The sequence below is a fragment of the Rhinichthys klamathensis genome, unplaced genomic scaffold, assembly GCF_029890125.1.
Source record: "Rhinichthys klamathensis goyatoka isolate OS25496 unplaced genomic scaffold, OSU_Roscu_1.1 h1tg000231l_1, whole genome shotgun sequence".
Taxonomy (NCBI): domain Eukaryota; kingdom Metazoa; phylum Chordata; class Actinopteri; order Cypriniformes; family Leuciscidae; genus Rhinichthys; species Rhinichthys klamathensis.
In genome coordinates this window covers 1,613,077-1,640,690 of record NW_026606755.1, presented here as the reverse complement: position 1 = coordinate 1,640,690, position 27,614 = coordinate 1,613,077, and the positions used below count along the sequence as shown (strand labels likewise).

Here is a 27,614-nt window from a genome sequence, read left to right as displayed (position 1 = left end):
TAGTGAAGAGAAAGTTCTCGAAAACATGCTAGTGAAGAGAGCAAACTGAAGCCCAATGGTTAAAGTGGACCTATTATGCAAAATACACTTTAATAAGGTGTTTGAAATATGATTTGTGTCCACAGTGTGTGTTATGAACCAGCCTATAATGGTAAAAATCCACCCACGGTTTCACATTTCCACCTACTCTCACGTAAGAGTAGAGAGAAGCCCCTCTCAACTTAACTCCACAACAACTACATACATTTATTCACTAACCATTCAGAAACGTCCAGTTGCATTCTAAAAGTTGTAACTTCTTTCTGAGTCTCTCCATCATTGTCCGACTCTGGTTCGAACATGTAAGGCTGAACACTGCTACTGGCTTCTGATATTTTCAATGCATGACATTCTTCTGAAGCATGAGCTGTAAAGGCTCCGCCCTCTTCTGGAAAGGGGGCGGGAGCAGCAGCTCATTTGCATTTAAAGGGACACAATAACGGTGTGTTTTTGCTCACACCCAAATAGGGGCAAATTTGACACGCTATAATAAATGGGGTATTTTGAGCTGAAACTCCACAGACACATTCTGGGAACACCTGAGACCTGTATTACATCTTGTGAAAAGGGGCATAATAGGTCCACTTTAAAGCTCTGGGTGGGTAATATGATGGTTGCAGGTTCAAATCCAGGTAAAATCATTCCAGATTTACTGTCTGCAGTATAAATGGTAAACACTTAAAAAAAAAAAAAGAGTTACCTACCTTAATATTAGTTAACACACTAGTTAACATGAGCTGACAATGAACAGTATTTTTACAGCATTTATTAATCTTGTTTAATCTTTTTTTTAACTTGAAACGTTAAAGATAACTAATGCATTTTGAACTAAAATGACAAAACAGTAAACAATAAAAGCTATGAAAAGTTATTGTTCGTTGATAGTTCATAATATTAAATGCATAAATTCATGTAAAACAAATATAACCTTTTTGTAAAGTGTTACCTGTGCATTACTTAGCATTCTTTATGGCAACATAAGTCACATTTTGGTGAAATCATGTTGGCGGAAATTTAATTATTTTTACTGATACACACAAACACAACACAGCTGTGCCATGATGAATAGCTTGAGCGGGATTAGACAGATGTTCATGGATAGTGAAGTGTTTGTGTGTGTGTGTAATCATGTAATCAAAACCACATGCAAAATTTTATCTAGAATGCTTAAGATTTTAAAAAAAGTCACTGAGCTGTATTCGTTAATATCTCTTCTTTTCCTTGCTAATATTTCTGAATGTTAAGTTAATTTATATACAGTATATTCACAGACTGTGGTGATGTGTTTCCACAGTTACTAGCATGAAAATCTTTATATATATATAATTTTATGTACATTTATAACACTATACTTTGTGTTATATTACCTTGGCAATAAAATTTCAGAAAACTAGTCACTTTTGTGGGTGTTTCTAATACAACATCTGAAGAAGTGATTGCAAATCTGGCATCTTTTTCTCTTCTGACCGACCATTACAGTCATAGAAACACTGTAGTGGATTTGCCGTTGGAGTAAATGGGAACACAATGCTGTACCTTCCCTTCACCACTGTCTGTAGAACTTTACTCAGTTATGATGACAATCAGTTTTTGATCGAGACGTTGCCTGCGTGCATTTACTGGACCTGCCTGGATTAGTTTTTCTTTTAGCATGATTTTACCTAGATGTCCGCCGCATGGACCGACTTATTCATGTTTTTATTTGTATGCAGCAGGTTTTTTAACAGTGGAGCGTGTAATGGTGACCACATGAATGTCCTACTTGAGGATAATAAAGTTTACCTTGACCTTGACCTTAAAGCCAAGGATCTTTGCCTGTAGTCAGAAGGTGTTTTTTTTAAGTCTAGTGCAAATATACAAATGCTTTTTTGTGTCCACTTTAGCAACATTAATGTAAAAGTTAAATCATTTTTTCAAGAGGTGTTTTGCTTGGGTTCCAAAGGATTTTTTTAATTGGATGTTTGAATTTTGTATGGTGGCTTGTTTCCACCATGGAATAAAAAAAAATGTGAAAGATAATTTTGACTTTTTTTTCTCTCAAATCCGACTTTTTTCCCTCACAATTGCGAGTTAGAATTGTGAGATAAAAAGTCGAAATTACCTTTTTTATTTTTTATTCAGTGGCAGAAACAAGCTTCCATAGTTTTGAGAACCTCATTTAAAAACAAAACAAAATAAGAACATCTGTAAATTTCTCAGAAACCAGCAAACTTCCTGCTGAAATCATCATTTCTCTTAGAATAACACAATACGTTCCCACTGGCAGTAAAAAAAGCGTGAGTTGCGGCTCGGCTTGTGGTCAGTAAATGAGTGTAATTGCTCCAGAGGTGTTTGCGCTGGTGTGTAATTGCGGTGCGGTCCAGCTGTTTGCTGCTGGAATGATTTCAATCTGTGATGCAGGTCATATTTGCACTCAGTTCTTGCGGCCTTCTGCTTCTGGTTAGTCAAGTCACCTTTATTTATAAAATAAACATAAATAAAAAATAAGATTAAACTAACAAAATATAAATGATGATAAATTATATTTAAATATAAATGATAATAAATTAATAGATTTAATTTAATTTAATTAAAATAAATACATTTGATTCAAATAAAAAATATTAAAAAATAAATAACATTTAATTTGAAATAATTAAAACGAATGCATTTTATAAAACGTAATAAATAAAACTTGATTTAAATAATAAATAAAAATTAAATAATTAAATACAATTAAATAATAATTAATACAAATTAATACAAAATAATTTGAAAAAAGATTTTTGATTAAAATAAATACATAAACATTAAAATAACATTTAATTTAAATATGATGTAAAATAAATGAATAAAACTTTATTTAAATACATAAAATGAATAAATTAAATTAAATTGAAGGAAAAATACATTTAATTATAATATAAATAAAAATAAAACATTTAATTTAAATGATTAAAATTGCATAAATACATTTGATTACACTTACTAACTAAATAAATAAATTGATTAAAATTAATAAATGAATACATTTGATAAATACAGTAGGCTACAGTACTACACTGAGTAGAAAAAACTTTATATTTTACACATTTAATATTAATATTATTACATAATATTATTTTTCACCGTATAATTGGGTCTTTATACATAAAACTGTATAGCTGGTGGTCCCTCACACAAGGATGATCATATTTGGGGGTCAGGTTTGACAAACCCTGCGTTTGAGTTGAGTGTTGACTCAGTCCGAACACTGTAATCACAGCCAGACTTAACAGCGATCCACGCTCTATATATTTCTGTTCATTTGCACTTCAGTCACCGTGGAGTCAATGCAGTGGGTGGAGACGTGTCGTTGCGTCCCGGAGGACAGGAACCCCCTCGTTTATTTACCTCCTTTCATTGGAACGCTTTACATCACTTACCCCAGTCAGCGGGCACAATCACGCATTGTTAGCGCCTCCTTTGTTTTTCCAAACCCATTTCGGCCGTTCCAGTTGTGATTTGCATCGAAACGGGAGGGAAATGTGAATTGGTTTATTGGAAGAAGGAAGCGAATTGGTGAACTGGAAGGAAAGCGAAAAACAAAAGCGAGATGAAATATGACAACTGGAGGGAGCCGCTACGTGGCGACTGCAATTTGCACCTTGGTGCTACATATACAGGTACTGTGTGTGTGTTAGAAAATTAGATGCACAAACCTACACTCTGCAATCCACTCTTTATGTGTGTAAGTACAGGCGCCCGTGCTGATCCATCGAGCCGGGCTCGGCAGTTGCCATGGCAACCCACGTCCGAGCGAGGCACGCTACCTCGCCAGCGTGGCCTATAGCCGGTGCCAGATTTCCTGTTTTCACAAAAGCCCTGTGGGAACGTTTAGCCCGCCAATTGTGGACGGCACTCTCTCGTCCTCAATCTCCTGCCTCCATCTTTATTTCCCACAATTCTTTGACCACCCAGACCCAAAGACCCTTCCCCAGCCCCCTCTTAACCTCATCGTTCCCAGTGGGATAATGACCACCTGTGATGTGAGAGAGGGGGCAGGGGAGGAAGCGCAGTGCATTTCAGGATATTTTGTTATGAAATGGCTTATATAAAGCCAAAGCACTTTATTCTGTTTCATCTTCGCATGCAGCTGTTAGGGAGGGTTTCTTTCTAGTGCTAGTTAGTTTTGGATGTGAATGTGGGCATTCATTAAACATGTGAAACTCTTTTGTGTTTTATTGCTCAACCTAGATATGCTTGTCCTCAAGTTACCAGGAAGTGCATATCAAAGCATATCCTCTCTCACCGTTTTTATGAAGAGTTGGATAGGTTTTGAGGGAGTAGATGCAGGGCTCAACAATAAGGAACATTTGTTGATTGTTTGGTTTTCTGTTATGTATTCCTCAGTGTTGTTGTGGTTTCTGCTGATGCGTCTCCAAGATAATGTTATCTAGCCAATGTTATCTTTTGTTGATTTTGCATAAATGTCTCGTGATAGTCTTGGAAGCATTAGTCAGAATGTTTTCCAATAAAAGACAATCAGTAATGTTTTGCAATAAAAATATACATATGTGTGTTTGTAAAAAAGTTGAATTACTTTAATAATTTTTATAGTGATATATAAAAAAAATACATATAGCAATATTATTATAAAATAAATGTGTTTTTTTGAAAAGTCTTATTTTGTTCAGATTTCAATATGCATTTCTGAGCAAAATTGGATAGTCAATTAGAATATTTATTGTGTGTGTGTATGTACATTTATTTCTATAATTTATCCATTTCACTCCAAAAGCTTGATTTTATCAATTAGGAGTTGATTGGATTTTTAAAAACCTACATACAGAACGGAGCCCAGTGATCGGATGGGAGGGTTGGGAAAAGGTTAGTGATGTCACTGAAAATGAAAGACATTTTTGAGGTGGACCATATTGTTATTCATTTTTGGTTGAAAGATTAGATTTTTTCTTTTATTTTTACCTTTCGTATAACGTCCACAAATGAATCCAGGCCAGAAACTTGTATTTAGAAATTAAAGTTTGACAATTTCAGCTTGACTATTGTGCACAGTCTCATGATTTGATGCTGTTTCGCCTGGGCAGAAAGTCCAGCCCAGACTCCCAATGATGGTAAAATACTCACTTCATCAGAGTGTCACCATTTGGCCGTGCAGTGTTTTTCAGCCCACGCTCAAATTAAAGCTGAGTGAATTGATGGGCCTTAAACCCCTGACACAGCATATTGCATATTTCAGGCGAGACTTGCAGATCCGTTTGCAGTATTTACAGCGCATTTCAGCTGCAGCCTCCTCCATCAGCTCTATAGTTTGCATCTTTCCCTTCCAGCGCACTAAAAACACTCCCACACCGCACACCCGTCGGCAGCGATATTAGATTTAGCGAGTTAAAATGCATCCATACCGCAAAGAAACTGCATTAACGCGTTTTAAATGACCCATGATAATTTGTGTGGTTTCATATCCGTGGAATTGTTCTGCCAGAGAAAAGCGGCCTGTATAATTCAGCCCCTGCAAACGCCTCAGATGTTTTCTCCTCCCGGGGCCCTGCGAGAGCGAGGGGAGCGAAGCGAGATCATACTGAGCGATGCAGCTCCAGGTGTGGTGTGCTTGGACTGTCGAGTGCTCTCTGAAGGCGATTTGAAGCGTGCCTCCAGAGGGAAAGACGTGATTAGGGTGGCGTATTGCGCAGGCTTACCGTGCGGGACGGTGGCAGATGAGAGACAGCGTGAGGTGGGAAAACTTGCCCTGCCGGAAGGGTCCGCAAACGCTCTCACAGTGCCTCTCGTGGCGCGATTGGCCTTTCGTCCTGTACGCCGCGCTCGAGTCCACAGGTGTCGCCCGCTTCTGTTTCTCGGCGGGATGTGACTGTTTAATTGGGAATGTCATTAGGGCCTCCGTCTGAAAGGCTTTTTCAGGGTCGGGTTAATGACTAATTGAGAAGCGGCATGAACGAGTCGGGTGTTCAATGGCCCTAGAGGATTAATTGTGTGTGTTGAAGTGAAAGAGTGGATTTGTGACATATTGACCACTCAGATTTCCACCGCGCCGTCTTCTTTTACAATGAGAGAGTCTCTATGAGAGTTTAAGTCTGACCCGGGGCTCGTTCAAGATGTTCTCAAGGACAATGATGTGATTTATAGGCAAAGCATTCGAAGAATTGAGAGAATTAATGACTTGAGCCAGAGGTTCAGTTGCGGACAAAGAGTTTAGGTCACTGCTGAAGATGAAGAAGTTCTAGTTCCCACTTCTTGTGTTTGTGGGTGGTGTGGGGTAGTGGTTAAAACATTTTTTTTTTGTGCGTTTCTAGTATGCCCAGTAAGACCTTGAAGTTCGAAATCGAAACTCTTAAAGGGGTGGTATAATGCCCTTTTCACAAGATGTAAAATAAATCTCTGATGTCCCCAGAGTGTGTATGTGAAGTTTTAGCTCAAAATACCCCATAGATATTTTTATATAGCATGTTAAAGTTGTCACTTTTTGAGGGTGAGTTCCTTGTAGTTCCTACCAGCCGTTTGTTGTAGTCCTTAAAAAACGATTTCTTTAAAAGCAAATATCTCCCTTTGCTTTGAACATTGAGAGTTGGAACAGCAACATTACACACTAACTAAAGTTAGAAAAGTGAAATCATAATCAACCACCCCTTTAAATAAAGCATTATTTGAGGGAAAAGCCATTTGTAGCGGTGTCAGAAACCATAGTGGACATTATCGAGTGCACTCATTCAATCCCATAATGCAACACAATAACGAGTGTACAACCGATGTTCGCACAACGGCTAGAGAATACCTATAATGCACTGCGGCGGTCACACCGAATGAATTCCCGCGTCTGACCAGAAGATGGATCTGAATCATCCATCCATCTTCCAAACCACTGGTCCAATGTGGCTACAGCGTAATATCATACAGGTGTAAATTCTTTTTTAATTGATTATTAAATAGTTGAATTAAGGTTTATTCATGCTAGTTATTCACCAAAGACTTTCAATGAGTTTAAGTTCTGGTGCCAATTCATGTGTGAAAATGATTCTTCATGCTTCAACCATTCTTTCACAATTTGAGCTTGATCTTGACATCTGGAATATGGCCATGATGTTTCTTCCTACATGGTTGCTTAAGAAATGAAAAGCTATACACACTCCATCAATTAGGGCAGTGTATATACACATTATGAATATATATATATATATATATACACAGTACACACACACACTTTTATGTTAGAGGACAGCACTATTAATTTGTTTAATGCATATAATATTTAAATGTATATAAAATATCATGTTGCATCAAAGCTAGCTTGTGATTGCATTAAAACACTGAATTAAAATACTTTGTACTTTTTAAACTAAAACTAGGAATAAGACTATTAAGCACAGCCAGTCAACATGGTTAGTTACATTGTGGTCTGTCTCTCAAGTGAGTAGAAACTCGGGTCGAGTTCACAGATTACTTGTTTCATGTGATCAGAACACATCTCTCATGTAACTCTCTTTTGTTTTTCTCCTCTGTAGGTGTTCGTCGTGTGTTAGCAGCCCTTTCCCCTGCAACTGGTGTAAATATCGCCACATCTGCACTAATAACGTAGCCGAGTGTTCTTTCCAGGAAGGTCGAGTGAGCAGCGCAGAGGTAAGAAACAAACCGGACCAGCTCTGTTAAATGACACGCATCAACTAAGGATGGGCATTTTTAGTTATTTTATATTTTGTAGTGAAGAATTCAAACACATAATGAAAATCAAATATCCATTTCCGGTGAGAGTACGCCGTGCGCGCCTTGCTGCCGCTTCTCGCTGGAACTTTTGTTTGTTTGTTTGTTTGTTTTCGCGTCTACCGTGTCATCTCCTTATGGCTTTAAATTTCATTGCTACGCAGATGACACCCAACTATACATCCATTCACAACGCAATGCTCCTTTCCCCACAAATTCCATATCAGTCTGTATTGATGATATAAATGCTTGGATGACCAGTAATTTTCTCAAACTCAACACTAATAAAACAGATCTACTTCTTATTGGTTCACCTCAAAGTACATCCCGTTTCTGTGTTGACACTGTTAATATTGCTGGAGTTTTGGTTCAACCTTCCACCACTGTCAAAAACCTTGGTATAATATTTGATTCCTCTCTTTTCTTTCTTCCACACATCTCCTCGCTCACTAAGTCTGCCTTCTTTCACCTTCGTAATATCGCGTGCTTACGTCCATTTCTGAATATCTGCGATGCTGAAACCCTGGTTCACACTTTCATCACTTCACGGCTTGACTACTGCAATTCTCTTTTCTATGGCTTACCCAAGAGTTCATTGGCTACCCGTACGCTTTCGTATTAAATACAAGATATCCTTATCACATTCAAAGCACTCCATGGTCTTGCTGATCTCATCCATACCTACTCCCCAGTTCGCACACTTAGATCCTCTGTTGACGATCCATAGGCACAAACTATCATCGTTTGGTGGAAGGGCTTTTTGTACCGCTGCCCCAACTCTCTGGAATTCTATTCCCCAACACATCCACGACCTTTCATCATTACACGATTTCAAAACCCACCTTAAAACATATCTTTTTGCTACTTGTTTCCCTTGATTTCTATGTTTACGTACCACTATCTATTACGTTATCCATCTCAATTTATTTGTATTGTTTCTATGTCATGTTTCAATGTCATGTCTATTTGTACTTTACTGTAAAGCGACCTTGAGTTTTCTGAAAGGCGCTATATAAAATAAATGTATTATTATTATTAAATAACTTAATTAGTCAGACATTAAGAATTAAGATAAGGCACACAAATATAATTACTTCTATTTAATATAGTAATATACAAATATTAAATATACAGTGTGTATATATATATATATATATATATATATTTAATATAATAATATATAAATAATTTTAAATACTATATATATATATATATATATATATATATATATCCTAGATTAAAAAAACAATGTTTAACACACACACACACACACAGACACACACACATATATATATATATATATATATATATATATATATATATATAATTATTTATTTTTAATATAATAATAATAATATATACATTATTTAAAATATATACCCTAGGTTAAAAAAAAAACATGTTTAACACAGTTGAAATGTTAATTATAACTGTTTGTTTTCAAGTCTTGATGTTTATATTTAATATTATTTATTAAAAAATATTTAAGTTATTAAAAATAACAAAAAACAGCAGTCCGTTAAACTCTTCGCATTCTCTTCCCACCGTAAAACTGAAAATCAGTTCTAATCTAGTAATCTGAATTGCCTTTTTAATAATCAGTCAGTTAGTGCTGAACAAGTACTTGACTTCTCGATTTCTCATGCGCGTTCCTAGTCTGAACGGTTCCAGTCTCGAGGGTTTGATCTGCAGCGGTGCCACGCGGCATAATCAGATTCAGCTGTATTATGAGTTCATTTATGATTCAGTGTGGCTCAGATGACTCACTGTTTCTCTTTCTCAAATGAAAGATAGATTCAGATGTTCAGAACGGCTCATCTGTTCTCAGTTTCCTTTGCTGTGATGTTCCCTAGAGGGTTGGCATTCTTTTAAACAGAGCAACAAGCTATTGTGCCCTGCTCTCTGGAGGAACAGGACCGCTTATGTGTCCGTCTCAAATTCATACACACATTTAAAGGGGTAGTTCTCCTAAAAATGTAAAATTCTGTCTTTTGCTACCCATCATGATGTTGTTCCAAACCCATATGCTGGTAGTTTTTATGTGGCATACAGAATAAATGGCAACTTTAGGGTTTGAAACAACATGAGGGTGAGTAAATAATGACAGATTTTCCCGTTTGGATACGCTATTCGTTTGACATCCAACAAGCCCCTCAGGCCTTAACAAACCCAACCTGGTCAGCGCCCTCTGAACCTGTTTCTCTCACAAGTGTCCATCTGTATGTGTAGATCACACAATCGGTTCTTTCACTCCTTGTCTGTGGAACACTGGGAACTTTCTCACACACTTCTTTGTCTCGTTTGACACTTGCTTGAAATTTCAAGCCAAGACCTTTCCCCTCGACGTGTGTTTACACTGGACGATAAAAGGAAGAATTGTTGCAAATGTCATTCTGACTCGGAATAGAAATCCAGTTTTCACAAGCTGTTATTTAGGAGGACATTCCACTGAGTGTTCATTAGTGATGCCTAACGCGCATGCCTATGGACTGGACACGTGATGCGCATGTGCGCGCCGACTGCATTTTCGAAGGTTTGCGTTTTTGAGGTTTACGCAGAGATAACGGATAATCGTTTGCACATTCGAGCCTATTGCAGGGGGTGCGTTCTCGAGACACCAGGCACTGTTTTGTGCAGATGGGCGGCCGGAGCGCGTTAAGAGTTTTTCTGTTAGAACGGTGTCGTGTTAGCAGGCCCTAAGTTAAAGGATTAGTTCACTTTTAAAAAAAACTTTTGCTGATAATTTACTCACCCCCATGTCATCCAAGATGTCCATGTCTTTCTTTCTTCAGTCGAAAAGAAATTAAGGTTTTTGATGAAAACATTCCAGGATTTTTCTCCATATAATGCACTTTGCTGGGCACCATACGGTTCAAGGTCCAAAAGACAGTTTCAGTGCAAACTGTTCAAATGGCTTTAAACGACACCAGACGATGAATAAGGGTCTTATCAAGCGAAACGATCGCTCATTTAAAAAAGAAATAACAAAGTTTAAGTTTTATAAGCTCAAATGCTTGCCTTGCTCTGTTCTGTGTAACTCTCCTGTTCGAACTCGTTCATCAAAATGAACGAATCTTTTTCCGAGTCAATTCGTTCATTTCGTTCGTTAAATGAACCAAATGACTCGAAAAAAGATTTGTTCATTTTGATGAACGAGTTCGAACAGGAGAGTCACAAACGTGCATCACAGAACAGAGCAAGGCGAGCATTTGACATTATCAAACTTAAACTTTGTTATTTCTTTTTTAAATGAGCGATCGTTTCGCTTGATAAGACCCTTATTCATCGTCTGGTGTCGTTTAAAGCAATTTGAACAGTTTGCACTGAAACTGTCTTTTGGACCTTGAACCGTTTGGTGCCCAGCAAAGTGCATTATATGGGGGAAAATCCTGGAATGTTTTCATCAAAAACCTTAATTTCTTTTTGACTGAAGAAAGAAAGACATGGACATCTTGGATGACATGGGGGTGAGTAAATTATCAGCAAAAGTTTTTTTAAAAGTGAACTAATCCTTTAATAACTAATGATCTTCGCAACGGAAGTGAATCAATCAAAACTAACTTTAGCTGGACAATAACTTTATCCTAATGCTGTTGTAAAGCCTAAATAATCTGTTACGGTAATTTCTATTATAACTGTAAAGCTGCTTTAAAACGTTCCAAACTGTTAAAAGCGCTTTATAAATGAAGTGACTTGACTTGACTTGACTTGATGGTGTGCTATTAGTTTTTGAAGCATTTGGAATTACGTTTTTTTATTTATTATGGTTAATGAAATGGACAAAATATTTAATTAGACTTCCATTGAAGGAGGGACTCAAATCACATATAGAGAGCAAAATTCCATAAGCCACTTACACATTACAGCTAAAAATAGTTTTCATGCAGTGACATTACTAGACATTAGCTGGGTTTTATTTTAATGCAGATTTCTGGATTTCAAATGCTGGTTAAAAATACATTTGTGGGGATAAATTTTCCAAAATCTGTATGAATATGATTAAAAATTTGGGGTTTATTTTATTGTTTAATTATTATTTATTTTTCACTTTAACATTGGTACTTAGAAAACTGAAAAAATTGTATTGGTTTATTTTGTTTGTTTTATCCTGATATTAATTGGTGAAACGCATTCACCAATAAATTGTTTTTGCAATATTCCAATTTTTGAAATTCTCAACTTGGATGCCATAGCTAATGTACACTAAAACTTCAAAATTCTTATATCATATAACGTACACATAATTCACCCAGGATTCACATTTGCAGATGTCATTCGCAAAACTATGCAGTTTGGCTGAAGCTACTTTGACTCTTTTTGGGTAAAATATTGGTGACCACCCAAATCACCCTAGAAAATTGTGTCATGTGCAAACGATTTTCTGCAGAAGTGTTGGAATAGAGTGCAGTCTTATTTCCATTCTGCAAAGCCGATTTGAGTCAATCAGAGTTTCATCCCGTTGATTTTATAATTCTCCTTTTTGCGCAGCGGTATGATGGATGCATGAGTGTTTTCAGGGGTGTCTACAATGTAATTCCTTCCAGAATTTCAGGTGCTAATGAGTATCGAGCCAAATAACTTGGCCAACTTTTTTGTTGGTGCCTTTTGTTTGTGGATACTGATGTTTGAAATGGGCCCAAGTGTTTAATGTCTTGGTTGGTGTCGTGTTTCCAGCCAAGATTCTGTTGCGGTGAGGGAAAATAATAGTCTTAGCACAGATTTGGCCCAATCTGTGAATAGATTTACATCTTGTATTCCCGCCCCCTCCTTTTTCCTCTCTCCTTTTCTCCATTTCTTTCTCTCCTTTTGCTTTTGATTTCTTGCCTGAGCGCATTATTGCACACTTGACTGAGCTGTAGGCCGCTGCCTTCAGAGGTTGAGAAGTTACTGCTGCCTCTCTGTTTTACTGCACTCGATGACCGAGGAGTGAGAGGAAAACAGCATACGTGACTCTCCAGCTGCTTGGATACCAGGCTCTGAGGGCATTTGCTTTATTTATATCTCTCTTGCTTTTCTTTGCATCATGATTACAGAGTGAAACCACAGCGACAGGAACAAAGTGACCCTGCTAACTAACTCTGTAGCTTTAGATGAGACGAGATGCGGATTTGAATCCATGTGTGAATCGGCCGTCTAGTCCACCGCTTCTAGACTGGTTTCAGCCACAGCTCGCTCCCCACTCCACCCAGTTTATGGAACGTTTATAGAACTGATGCTGTAGTTATGACGTCATCATTGTTGTGATGCCACAGCCATGAGTGAAGGTGAGAGTTTGGGCCAGATGAGCCTCAGAAGCAACGTATTAGAGATGAGACATTCATTATTTTCATGTTTTGGCTAATAACTGAAAAAATTGGCAAATTTACAAATCAAACAAAAAAAATAAAAAATAAAAATATATTCCAGATATACCAGGCCCTGTCAACATTTTCAATGGCTACACCGTAAAAAATTTGTCCAGTTTATTTTAGCTGCACATTTTAAATGCATCAAAATATATTTTTGTATACAATAATATGATATAATGTAATATAATTCTGTTAAATGCAAAACTACAAATAATTTATTAGGTTTTTATAGCTGGAAATTATCCGTCTATAATGCAACTCCATGTAGGAGATAGATGGTTAGTTGGAAAGATGAAAATATGGATAGATACAGTAGATGGATGGATGAAAAGATGGATGGATGGATGAAAAGATGGATGGATGGAAGATAAAAAAAAGATGCTATGAAAGTGTAGAATGCGACTCCGATAAAGTGCTTAATCTGTTTGGTCAGATTTGACAAATCAGGTTAGAAGCTTCTATAAGCGTCTCCAGACATATTAATATTTCATTTGGTCAGTGCCACTTTTTTTATGCCGTCATTACAGCCGTAGAAGCTGCCAGGCAACTAAGTGTTTTCATATCTGTGATTCTGACATTACAGTTTTTCAATTAGAGAAATTATTAACTATACGCACGGCTCAGAGAAACAAGGTTAATTGGATCTGTAATCAGGCCGTGTGGATAATGAGGCTTAATGATAGCCAGATGAAAGATTGAAAATGATTTGATATTTGATTTGGACTTGATATAAGCACGACGGAACAGACACCCATACAATTAACACCTGCCTGATTTCAGAAAGAGACGCACAGGCACACAGGGGAGGAGCCAACAAGAAAAGAGGAAAATCCTCCCGTCTTTAGTTGCAGAAGGGTGCCGTGCGCCCCTCGGCTTTTGGCGCATTTTAATTTTACACTTAACTGAACATCAAAGAGATGCCTTATCAGTGTTTATCAGAGGCAGCCAGCAGCGCTGAGATATGCCCGTCTCTCTCTCTCGGTTTGTCTGTCTTCCCCTTCAGCACTATGCCTGACAATCTTCTTATCACCCCCCCCCCCCCAACCCCCCCCTCGCTCTCGTTCAAGAAAAGAGTTAGTCAGCGAAAAGTGGTGAGTCATCCAGTGTTGATACTGGAGGGGAGAGTGCTGGTGCAGCAGGCCAGCAGATCCTCCAGTGACAGCAGTTCAGAGAGCGTCCCGTCCCGTCAGGAGACATGCCAGCGCTGGTCACTCTCATGTTCACACGCTCCATCAGAAACGCTGAAACTTCATTGTGTGCGCAAACACACCAAACCTAGTGAGCTGCCTATGGTATTAATATGTGTATATTAATATTATAATATGTTTCTTATTTATTATTCAATTATCTATATATTAGATGTTTTTATTTAAAGCAACTTACATTGCATTCAAACATTTTTATCACTTCATGCCTTCCCTGGGAATTAAACCCATGACCTTTGAGTTAATCATTTTATTTACCATTTATTTACCATTTTATCCAACGTTTACAAAATAGAGAAAACAAAGGTTGTGGGTTTAAATGAATAAATGCTTATTAATTGATTTATTAATTGATTTATATGTATTCATTTATTAATTCAGTGGGTACAGGATTGACCTGGTACTCAATATTTTTAAAATGTCAGTACCAGATTCTTTCAGATTAACCCTAATACATAGCGCATTGTTTAAAGGTGACCTATAGTTCAAAATTGAATTTACCTTGGTATAGTCAAATAACAAGAGTTCAGTGCATGGACATGACATAGAGTGAATCTCAAACTGGACTGTTTTCGCGTTCTCATTTAATTCACGTTTATGAAAAACACCCCTGAAAAACGGTCGGTTCTCCACACAATACCGACTGTGACGCAATAGTCGGGATCATTAATATGTACGCCTCCAAATATTTGCATAATGCCAGCCCTCAATGCCAGGCGGAACTGCGCAGCCGAAGCATGGCAGTTGCTCAGTGTGGATGTACACATGAACACAAAAGTATTTTTTAGTTCCTTCATCTGAGCCTCTGAAGAAACAATGGGTTAATTTTATTTTCTCTGGAAATTTCCAAACATTTCACCGAGTGTTTCCTCAACTTGGGCCAATACAGAGCTGGCCTCGGATCGAGCTACCAAGCAACACTTTCTGATGAGTAATTGTTCAAGTTCAGACAGGTAATCTTTCTCTCAAAATCGTTCAATACTGTTTATGCATCAGTAAGTCAAGCCAGTGACTAAAATATCAGCTTCACATCGTTTCTTTTAGTAGGATGAAAATAATCGTATTTAAATTGTGAACAAATTATATACAGAAAGCGATCAAAGAACAATCTTTCCACACAGCGCGAGTTTATCTGGACACTTGCCAAACTCGTTATGAAATCAATGACGCACGTTACTGCACAACGAAGCTCTTACTGTATTTACATCATCGTGTTTGCATTGGTGAAAGCAGAGAGAGTGCAGAAACTGCTTTGCAATGATAAGATCTTCATTCTCGCGATCAACACACTGTCATCTGCTCAATGCTCATCACGGCAACATTTTATGTGATGGGAATAGATCTAAATACTTAAAAAACATCTCACGATTCGTTAATCTCGATAGCTGTTATAGTAAAAACGTATAATAGCAGTAGTAAAAGTATTCGGGAGAGAGTTTCACATGTAATGCGTTGCTATTTCATATGCAAGCATGTCAGCCAATCACAGCAGTGGCCGCGGTTACACTGAATCCCACAGCAGACACGCCCCTTCAAACAGAGTGTTCAAATCAGAGGCTAAAATCAGGCTAGGAAAAATGCCATTTATTTCTAAATTATGATTATTTTTTATCTAAAAAACATACTAACATTATAAGGGTAACCCAGGAAACATTATAAAATAAAATAAAAAAAACATTCTAGGGCACCTTTAAGTATGTGGTATTTTTTAAAATACTCTGTTTATAATTAAATTTAACTCGTTTATTTTTGCCGGATGGATTTTTTGGTTGTTGCCGTGCATTCTGGGATTGCCCTCTCTGCAAAGGCTATATTACCCCTTTTCCACCGACACGGTTCCGGTGCGGGTTGCCTTGAATCGTTCCGCACATTTCCACTGCAGAATGGGGTCCGGGATGGAAAGATCGGTTCAACTCCTGCCCCAGAACACAAACCAAGAGGAGGATATGTGATGATTTTGGCCACAAGGTGTCTTAGAAAGCAACATAATTATAGTAAGCAGCTCACGAGATTTTAGAACAGAGCAACTTTTGAATCATTGAATTCCCATTGTCATTTTGGGATATTCAGGCCGAGTTTGGACCGGATGCAAACGAGAAACAAGCTCACTGTCATTTAGTTATCCGGGGGAGAAATCCGTGTTGGCGTGGGCCGAGAGCATATGTGGGCTCTTTCAGTGATTACCACACTGGCTTATTTTTACGTTCACAATGCTCAGGCGTTCTTTTGCTCTGATCAGTGTGTGAGTCAGTGATCCAGGCCCTTAAGCACACGGGTGTGTGAGAGAGAGAGAGAGAGAGAGAGAGAGAGAGAGAGAGAGAGAGAGAGAGAGAGAGAGAGAGAGAGAGAGAGAGAGAGAGAGAGAGAGAGAGAGAGTGAGAGTGAGAGTGAGAGTGAGAGTGAGAGTGAGAGTGAGAGTGAGAGTGAGAGTGAGAGAGAGAGAGAGAGGCTCAGTGAAGTGCATCTTCTCCCAGTGTAAGCTCTGCCCCGATGCCTTGGCCCAGGCTTTGAGAGGTGCTTCAGAAACCCTGACATAAAAACACTCTTCACACTGTAAACAGGGCGAGTGTGACGGGGTCTCTCCAGCTCCCAGCAGCACTCCAACGCCCTGGGCCTAATCCACTGAACAGCAGTCGGCTTCTCTCGCTCTCTCTCCACTGCAGTGTTTTACAAGAAGAGTATTGCTGCATCTGTTTGAGGGTCCTCCAAAGTCATATTGATTAGGACTCTTTCAATCTGAGCTCGGGCCCAAATTAAATGAAAAACTCTGGGATTTTGTGCACTAAATATAGAAAGCACAAGAATCATAGTTCACTTCATTGTGATTATGGGGCCTTAAAGTGTATATATATATATATATATATATATGTGTTTGTGTATATTCAAAAGTTTGTGGTCATTTAAAAAAATTTATTATTTGAAAGAAATTACTACTTTTATTCTGCAAGGATGCATTAAATTGACAGTGAAATGTCAGTAAAGACATTTAAATGTGACAGTAAAGACATTGAAATTTTATAAAATATTTCTGTTCAAAATAAATGCTGTTCTTTTTAATTTTCATCAAAGGACATCCTAAAAAAAGTATCATATTTTCTTTGAAAAATCTTAAGCTTCACAACTGTTTTCAGCATTGATAATAATAAGAAATGTTTGAGCAGCAAATCAGCATATTATAATGATTTCTGAAGGATCTTGATCATCACTGATGTCTGGAGAAATTCAGCTTTGTCATCACAGCAATAAATTACATTTTAAAATGTATTCAAATAGAAAACGGTTATTTTAAATTGTAATAATATTTCACAGTTTTTACTGTATTTTTGATCAAATAAATGCAGCCTTGGTAAGCAGAAGAAACATAAAAAATCTGTGTTAACTGTGTTAAAGGTCCCACAAGACTTGTTTCCTCAACGATTTACCTCAAAGTATTGACAAAAACTAGACCCCTTTGAAAGTCACTGAATAATTTGCACATTAGTTGCAAAGCAGTAGTGTATGTGTGAAAAGATGAAAATAAATAGAGAAATAGGGGTTAAAAGAGTGGGTTGGAATGATGATCATTTCCGTATCAGAGTGCAAATTTTAGCTGCTTTAAATGAACAGGTCAGGGGACAGATAATTACTACATGAGCACAACAAAAGACTAAACCAGTGCAGAGATTACAGTGTGACAAATATAAACAGAGATGTGTGAACATTCCTGCAGATGTTGTGCTGTAGTCAAGAATGCGTCTGAATTCAGTATTCTGACTGTATTACACATTATACTACGGGGCTGTTGAATGCTTGAATCTGATTGGTTGACGGACTTTCTACGGTGTGCAATTATTTTCAAGGAAATGCACGGCTAAAGTTGTTCCAGCAGATCTTGACCGCATTACATGTCCATATCACTTCGCCAAATGATTTCAGTTATTTCAAAGGTCCTTACAGCCTACAACACAAAAGAACCAAATCCAAACGACACTGACCAAGCAAATAAATATACTAAACAATAGATTAAAACCGACCAATTATTTCCATGTTTTTTGCCACAAAATTGCGTTTTGTCAGCGCAGCGATTTTATCAGTAAAATAGTTTAGCAACTTAAAGCTACATGACATTTCTCACTTGCGAGGTATTAATGGTTGCGAGGTCAGATAATTGGTACTGATCTGAACAGCATTGAGCATATGTACAAGGCCAGAGCTACACAGAGGGCAATGGCCATTTTAGCTAACATCACTCACCCACTACACTTTGAGTTCTGCCTCCTACCATCAGGAAGGAGGTATACCTACCGAAAACGCGCCAGATCCAACAAATATTTAAAATCATTTGTACCATTAGCTGTTGGGTTTCTCAACAACCTATAGGTATATGTTCTTATGTTTTTATCTATTTATTATCTCATGTTTTTATCTGTTTGTGTGTGAATGTGTATATGTTGGCTATCAGCTGTGAACTAAATTGCCCCTAGGGGACATTAAAGATATTTCAATTCAATTCAATGGCGCTGTTCTTGAAGCAGATAAACTTAGTTTCACTTACAGTAGAGACGCACAGACACAGGTAATCCACACACACTTAATCTCTCTCTCTTTCTCTCTCTCTAAAAAATGCATTACTCTGCTGTCAATGGCTCAAGCATTGGATGAGATGCGTGAGAAATTAGTCCTACACACAAGAGGGTTTAAAGGGCAAAAACCGGACACATATCTTGAAATACATCTGTACAATGTCTATTGTGGTAACCGTAGTATAAGTGTAATAATTGACTCCGGGCCGTTGAATTATTAGAAAATATTGCACACCCCCGTCATGTTAAAACATGTAGAACAGGTCTGGTCGTTCTGGTTTACAACAATTTCACGGTTAAATTTTTCTGTTTTTAGTTAAATTAGATGCAAACTACTGCTTAAAATATTTTCATGAAGCGAAATGGTTTAAAGTTAAATAAAATGATTGTCTTTAAAATGTTTCATATCTAACAAAACCAATAAAATAACTTCAAGTAAAGTTAAAAATGGTAGAAAAAAACCCCTAACCCTTGTTACTGAAGACATGTTTAAATCCATCGTCTTTTCATTTACACACATTCTTTGACCTTCACTTTGCCAATTAAACCGACTGTAAGTCCTTTCTGGATTGGACCGGTTTTGAATGCAGCGGCTGCTCTGTGTTCTAATAAGGCTCTCATTCTTCTCATCTGTATTAAAATGCGTTTGATTATATCAGTGTATCACGCGTAGATGTCCTCCTACACAGAGGCGCGTGTGTGTTTTTCGGCTTTGCCCGGGTTGATGAGGCTTCAGCGTGTTTGTTATGCGTATGGTTGGTGACCTCTGGGAATGGACGGACGACGGACCCCTAATTACGGCCCGCACTCACGCCCCTCGTTCCTCAGCATCTGAAATAAAGCATTACTAAGTCTCCCTCTTATTGTGTGGTCTCTAAGATGGAAATGTTTTTGATTTTTGGGGTCAAGCAAGAGTCAAATGTTTGTTTTAAGGGAGAGATTTCGAGTTAAATATAATGTTCCTCTGAGGTTTTTGGATGCCAGTTTTGAGTATTAAACTTTACGAGTAGTGTTCGTTCTGGCAGTATATATAGATGTGCAGCGTTGAAACAGCTGATGTAGGAGATTGTTTCACTGTGGATTTATCAGTGTGAGCAGCTCTAAATCTCTTTCAGTTTGGCCCCCATATACAACACCACAGCAGTTCTGCATTGCTGTTTAATTTGTATGCGTGTGTGACGTGTAAATAAATTTCTTATGACAGTGACAGGAGTTATGACAGTGTGAATGGTCAAAACTACTCGTATTAGTAAAAGTCTAGTAGGGGTGGGCGCTATACCGGTATGAACGTGAATACCGGTATTATGTTGTGCCATGATATGGATTTTGCGATACCGAGGATACCGTATTCATAAATTCAAATTTTGCAGTTATATTGTTTTGTTCAATTTGGTAACTTACTCTTTACAACTGTTAACACTATGACGATACAGAATCGAATACGCTGTTTAAGGAAATGGCTGATTTGGCGCTTCATACGCGTGAAGTTGCTGAGGCGATTAACCGCTGTCCTGTGACGCGTTCAATGAAGGACGTAACGTAGAACACATCGCTAGTGCTAAGCGGCTGTTCATAAAGGATGCATCTTTTGCGGTGGAATGGGAAATTACAAGGTAATGAGATATGAGACGCAAGTTTGACTTTTAACTTGAGCGCAGCATTTTTAGAATGCCGTTTCATTTGCGGGTGCAACACCAAAACAAGTTCGTCAAGCACAAAAAACGTTAAAGTTCCAGGCTACTGTGTGTTTGAGATGTCATGTTTTCATGAAGGTTGAAAGGCTGAAAGCTGCTATTATTATCTTTGTTTTTACAAAACATTTACTGCTAATAATATTATCCACGTGGAGACATTTCCCCGCAATGTAACGTTAGGCTATGAATAACAGGACACGACACACACATAAGCGCGCGCATACACACGACACACACATAAGCGCGCGCATACACACACACTGGTCCACTATCTTTGGGGACTCTCCATAGACGTAATGGGTTTTATAGTGTACGAACTGTAGGCGTTTATTCTGTCTCCTTACACTAATGAATTAGTTTGTATGAAAATTTTCATTGTTTTTTCTTGTATAATTTTAAGTTCTATTTATTTGGTGCTTTGTTCAATCTCAAACCATTAAATTATTTTTATTATTAAGATGTCTGCACAAGAGTTAACTGTAATCTGTGCAAACATTAAACTTAAATTAAACGTCTCGCTTTGGTCTACACTGGAAGTGTTCTGCTCGCTCTGCTAAAGCTAAACTATAATTACTAAAACTGAAACTAAATAAAATAAAAACTATATAGAAATGTGTTTGCAAAATAAAAACTAAATAAAAAAACTAACAAAACCATCAATGAAACTAGCTAAAACTAAACTGAAATTTAAAACAAAATTGAAAACTATATTAAAATAAAAACTAATTTAAAAAAGCCAAACTATAACAACAGATATTCCCGGAGACAGAGCACACCCGAAGACGGCTCTCACTCAGAAATCAATAAAGTCTTCATTCGCTGCCGGTTCTCATTATGACAAGACGAGCAAAAAGTGGAAAGACATAAGTGCATTCAGGCCTACCTCATGTTGCACGTTTGCACTTTTTGAGAAAAAAACAAACATTTCAGGTCTATGTCCAATGAAATGCCTCACCTTTTTCTAGTTATCTAGTGTTAAAATACATATTTTGCCTGTAATTTAACTAAGGTGTACTAAAATGTGATTCCAATTTTTTTTTCTCATATCGCGATATAATATCGATATCGTCCGGACAGTGAAAAATATCGTGATATGAATTTTTGCTCATATCGCCCACCCCTAAAGTCTAGTATTTGGCTTCCATTATAGTGGGTTTATAAATGTTGGTGACATTATATGCTAGTTTAGGATAATGTACAGTATATTCACAATGTTAGAAATGTCATAAAACATACTTGTTCATATATATTCATGCTTGAATGTGAATTACTGATCTGTAAAGCAGTTATTAGGCTATATAGGTTATTCAGTGTTGCTGTGTCATGATCTGAGAGTGACGTTGATTGACAGCGTGGCTGCTGTGCCGTAATATCGCTCTCCCTCCGTAACATTTATCATTACAGGAAGCTTAATTAGCTTATGTATGTATTTAACCTTAAAGAGCAGCACTGCAGGGAACACGATTCACCAAGAGTAATGGCCACGAAGATCTCGCACACGTTTTCAAACTGGCCTCGTTCCCAACGGGACCCCGGCGTCTCCCCCCTTTTCCTCTCACATAACGTTTTATTTTTTCCTCTTTCTCACTTCTCAATTTTTCTCTCTTCGTTTGTTTTCTCCAAGTGTCACTTCTCCTTCTGTCCCTGCTCAATCTGTTTTCTTGTTCCCACAATGCATTCTTTCACTCTCTCACACTCTTTCTCTTCCCCAAATCTCTCCTCTTCTCTGGCCTCGTCTCGTCTCGGTGGGGCGACTCTTTCATTAAGGAGCTGTGGGCTGAGGTAATTAATTGTGGGATGAGTGACAGAGACTCCATTAGCTCAGCGGGAAAGGCTCTGTCTGCTGTGGTCCTTCAAGGCGGACGCTGTAGCCGCACAGGAAGTGACACGGCGGGCGTCCGTCACCAGCCAGCCATTACATAGCGCCGGCCTCGATGCGTCGCTTAAGCACGGCAAACAGGCCTGACGCAGACACTTTCACACAGAGTGCCCTCGTCCTCGCTTCTCATGCCAACCGCTAGCGATAACGATAAGCTATCTTGTTTTTACATTAGCAAACACTTTACTGCTAAAACAGAGATGCACCTAGATCTTCTGATAAGAGACTTTTACAGCCGAAGTGGGACCGGCAATCTTACGCTTTCATATTTTAGGGAGTTTGTGCCAAACGATCATCTTTCAGCTTCTACAATAGCAAGTGCTCCATTTATACTTTAAATGGAGGTTTATTCTTTGTGTATCTTATAGATGGTGTTCAATCAATATGAAGATTTTGGCTTGAGTATCATAGCAGTCTTTGGTATCTCGATATCAATACTAAATCAATATCCATCCCGGGCAACAAGTAAACAGCCTCAGGCGACAGATGAAATGAAACCAGGGCTGTCAAAAGATTCAAGAATTCGCATTCTCATAATGTTTTCACTTATATAGATTTATGTATATATTTAGTTTAAATATAAAGTTAGTGTGTGTGATAATTTACAATATCCCACAAACAATATTATATAACAATATTATATTTTGTTAAATCCCTTCTGGATTCAATTTATTAATATTAATATATTTTTGAAAGGTTTTATGAGTTTATTTGTATAAATTCAGAATTACAGTTATAATTTTAAGTTCACTAAGTATGCTAAACATTTTTAACAAATCTCATGTGTCAATGCACTGATGATTATATAGACAATTATATAAAATGCCTATTTTACAAAGAATATCACTTCAATATCTGAATTAATGTTCATTTTTTTATTTGGGGGGGGGGGGGGCTTTTTTGATGATGATGATGATGATGATTGTTATTATTTAAATACTGTTTATAAACAGATTCATTATACTGTTTATTTTTTTAAATATTAAGCAGTTTTGTTTTAAAATATTTGTATTTGAATTTTCTTTTTGAAAATATATTCATTTCTACAAACATGATATTTCTAAGAACAGTATTTTAAACTTGTATTTTTTTTAAGATTTTTTTTCTTTTTCATGATTTTAGGCATCCTTATTTGTCCTTAACCAATGTACCATGGCATTGTTTGATATACATATTTATGTACCAGAGTACTGATTACCATATTCATATATCATGGTACTTTCTGATTATCATATTTATGTAGTATATTGTTTGAATGGTAATCACATTTTTGAATGTGTCTTTCCTCAGTGCTGTAGAGTAGATGATTAGTTCAGCCTCTGCAGTGAACTGACACTTCCATATGGACTATAATCCATATAAAAAAAAACTATAAATCTTTTCAAACACTTTCAGAATATTATCCAACTCCAATCAACCAATCAGAGCTTTAGAAACTTCAACACACACGCTGCGCCTCAGATTATACAGGCCATTAAAAAAAATCAGCCTTAGCCGAAGAATAAGGTCAAAAAATATCATGTAACGTTTAATTGGAACAGCTCCCAAGTGATCCGGAGACTGAATTTATTTTTCTCGGCACTGAGGGAAGGGAGCATATTTCATGGATTATGGTTTATGAAGACTGAAAATGGGATTAACAGGGTAGAAGGAATGGAAAAACGGAGTGAGTGACTGAGCAACTGACTGCTCGGGAAATTATATATGTAAGCAACAATTCGTTTTTTCCTCTCGCAGACCTGCAGTGAAAGATTGGATTCCTTGTTCGTTTTTGTGTGTGTGTGTGTGTGTGTGTGTGTGTGTGTGTGTGTGTGTGTGTGAGAGAGAAAGTGCGCGTGCTTTTTCTAAATGTGTGGCATGAATTTCTCTCCCTCGTCCGCTCCGGCTTTTTATGTTTCAACGGAGAAAAGTGCTTAGCTGTGTGATAAGCGGGATATGCACAATAAGGTTAATGGAGAGACTGTCAACAGGCAGTAAGCTGCCAGGCCTCTCCTAATGGGGTGCTAATCAGTGCGAGGGAAAAGCCCTACTGGGGAAAACAAGCAGCTGCTCGGGTGAAGGGATACAGTTACTGTAGATGCATAAAAACACGGGCGGTGGCATTATGATGTCACACAGAAAGTCACTAACCCTTACTTGAAAGCCGAATGGGGCAATCCGTTGTTTAAATCACTGTAAACGGAAACATAAAGAGACTTTATTTGACGATATTTGTTTTTTGTAGTGCATGGATGCAGCCTTCTGTTTGTTAAAGCGGTACAGTGTTTACCCCATTTAAAGGTGTGCTTTTATGTTTTATACGTTTGCTGACCTTTAAGCTGCAAATTCATAAAGCAAAAATGTTTTTGACCAATTTAGGGCTGCAACTAACGATTATTTTGATAATCGATTAATCGGACGATTATTTTTTCGATTAATCGGATAAAAAATTCAATTAGATTTTTTGTTTATTATGACTAAATAAAACCCGGTTACACTTTATTTTAAGGTGTCCTTGTTACAGTGTAATTATATATTTAAGTACAGAGTAATATTAAGTAACTACATGTACTTACTATAGAAATAGGGTAGGATTAGGTTGAGGGTTAGTTGCATGTAATTATGCATAATTTACTGTTATTACTACAGTAAGTACATGTAACATATGTAACAAAGACACTGTAAAATAAACTGTTACCTAAAACCCTCAATTAGGATATTTATGTGTAAAAGTGTACTTTAAAAAGTGCAAAAGCCACACATTGAGTTTTACAAATATCAATATTTGCATTGTTTTTAATGATAATTGCTGATGGCAAGTTGGCAACCATGATTAATGTAAAAAAAAAAAAACATTTATATCCAAAATATTGTTTTAACACAATTTTTGTTAAAACAAATTTACAGACATGTTGTTCAGATGTGAAGATATAAACTAAAAACATCTCAAATATATAATTCATATTTTTATTTAAAATTAATTGAATTATAAGGATAACTTGTAAAAAATAAATATAGAAAGACTGAAAACAAGCGTGTGAACATAGAGCCGCAGTAGATCGCGTTTGAAAAACAATTAAAACTTAATAGTAGGCAAATGCTATATAAAGAGAACGTAATTATGGAGGTACGCAGCAAGCTAACAGGCTTGATTAAAAAGACAGGAAAAATGATGCATTAGTGCACAAACATTCGCTGAAAACCACTGACTACAGTGACTAAAAAACAATAATTTACTGCTGGTGTTATTAACTGCCTTTATATTTAGTGCTTCGCTTTGTAAAGACCGTTTTAATTTAATATTTCTGCGGTAGCACTATTTTAATCCATCACTTATGTTGCGAGCGAACTGATTGCGCAACCTGATGCTCGAGACGCAAAATACAGACATCCCAAGTCTCCCGGAAGTTCTGGAAGTCACCCGCATATTGATAGCGGCTCGCAAATTAGTTCAAACTCCCGGGATTTGAGCGGGCATGCGAGACAGAAGAGACTGTGCTCCAAACCGTGTAGCGCGAGCGCGCGGCAGAGCAACGGAGGGAGAGAGACCTTGCGTGTGTGTGCGCGTGTGTGCCTCATGAAGCGCGTGTAAGACAGAGAGCATCCTGATTGGCCTGTTTCAACCAATCACCAGTAAACGCTCCCCGTGACGTAAGCAGACCAACTAATCGATAATGACATTCGTTGACAACGATTTTCATAATCGATTATTATCGATTTTATCGATTAGTTGTTGCAGCCCTAGACCAATTAGAGTTCTCTTAGCTCAATACAACACTGCAAAAAAAAAAAAGTTCAATGAGATTTTCTAAAAAATCATGTAAGATGAGAAGACTTTAAGACTAATTGTTTGTTTTTTAAGCACATACATCACACGTTTATGTTTGTGCTTAAAAAATTGCTTACAACATCAAAAAAAATCTGTGCAATTTGTCTCAAGTAAATTTAGATTTTTTTTTTGGGGGGGGGGGGGGGGGATGTGCAGTAAAAGAATCAAACCGCAAGCTCCATTGTTTGCAGTGTTGTGGGAAAGTATAGTATGTTTTAACATTTTGAATATATTACTTTTATCGTTTAGTTTTTAATTATATCATTTAGGGGTTGCACAGACTAGTCAACTTTAATACTATGCCATGAGGCTTCAAGCTTGACGTCGACTAGTCGCTGATCATGGCCTATAGAGGGCGCAATAGGATAAGAAATCTTTGACGTCTTTGAGAAATATAACAAACCAAAGACAAAATAACTCATGAAAATAAGATGTTATCGGAGTTCTGTGTCATATGCCATAGCTGTGCACAAGGAAATCTGCGTTCGAGTCTCAGCTCGAGGTTATTTGTACAAAAAAATGACGTCATCAGCCACTAGTCGACTCGACTCGACTTTAGTCACAAATGTCGACTTCAAAAAACCTGAAGTCTTTTAATTTCGATATCTGTTTAAGGTCTGTAATAATTTGCCATGTTTACAGCCTAGTGTCACTGGGTTTCAGCCACAACATTATGCAAAGACGCGGATGTTCTTTAAGTAATGACTTGTATTAATCATAATAAACCATTTCTCTGTGCGTAATATAGTTCATTAGCCTAAGCGTAAGCTGTTGACAGGCCACCATGGCAACATGGCACATTAATATAGAATTCAATTGATGTGGCTTCACATCAGAACTACACATTATATATGCAGTGTTCCCGGCGTGATGAGTTATGTACTGGTAAACGCTGACATTACCTCTCTGCTCTTTAGTTAACAAGCTCTTCAGCTTATCTCTAACCTTTAAGCCACGTTCAGCAAACACTCCATCCCTGGCTTGTTTAATTCATAATTATGTAGTGATTGGAGCTTGTTAATGAGAACAAGCAAACTGACATTAAGAGGGAAGGGGCAGGGAATGTCTTCAGGGCGCAGTTGCCTTCAATTTGAGAAGAGTATACACAGGCAATGGATGTTGTTAACAGGTTTGTTAAGAGAAATAATGGGGGAGGTTTTAATTGACATTAGGCACAGCAGAAAACAACTGGCCAAACTATTATGATTTTTAAAGTTATTTTGTAAAACGATGGATGGATGGATGGATGGATGGATGGATGGATGGATGGATGGATGGATGGATGGATGGATGGATGGATGGATGGATGGATGGATGGATGGATGGATGGATGGATGGATGATTTAGATAATTTGAGAGAACTAATGATAAATATACAGACAATAGA

The 27,614-nt window shown here is 37.4% G+C and overlaps 1 protein-coding gene across 1 annotated transcript in view; it reads left to right on the top strand.

Moving 5' to 3' along the window:
* The window catches only part of plxna3 (plexin A3), a 177,439-nt gene that overhangs the window by 100,635 nt on the left and 49,190 nt on the right, over positions 1–27,614 (top strand). Inside the window, exon 9 of the mRNA XM_056265275.1 lies at positions 7,536–7,650. Within this exon, the coding sequence (XP_056121250.1) occupies positions 7,536–7,650 (115 nt within the window). The remainder of the gene's footprint in view (positions 1–7,535; positions 7,651–27,614) is intronic.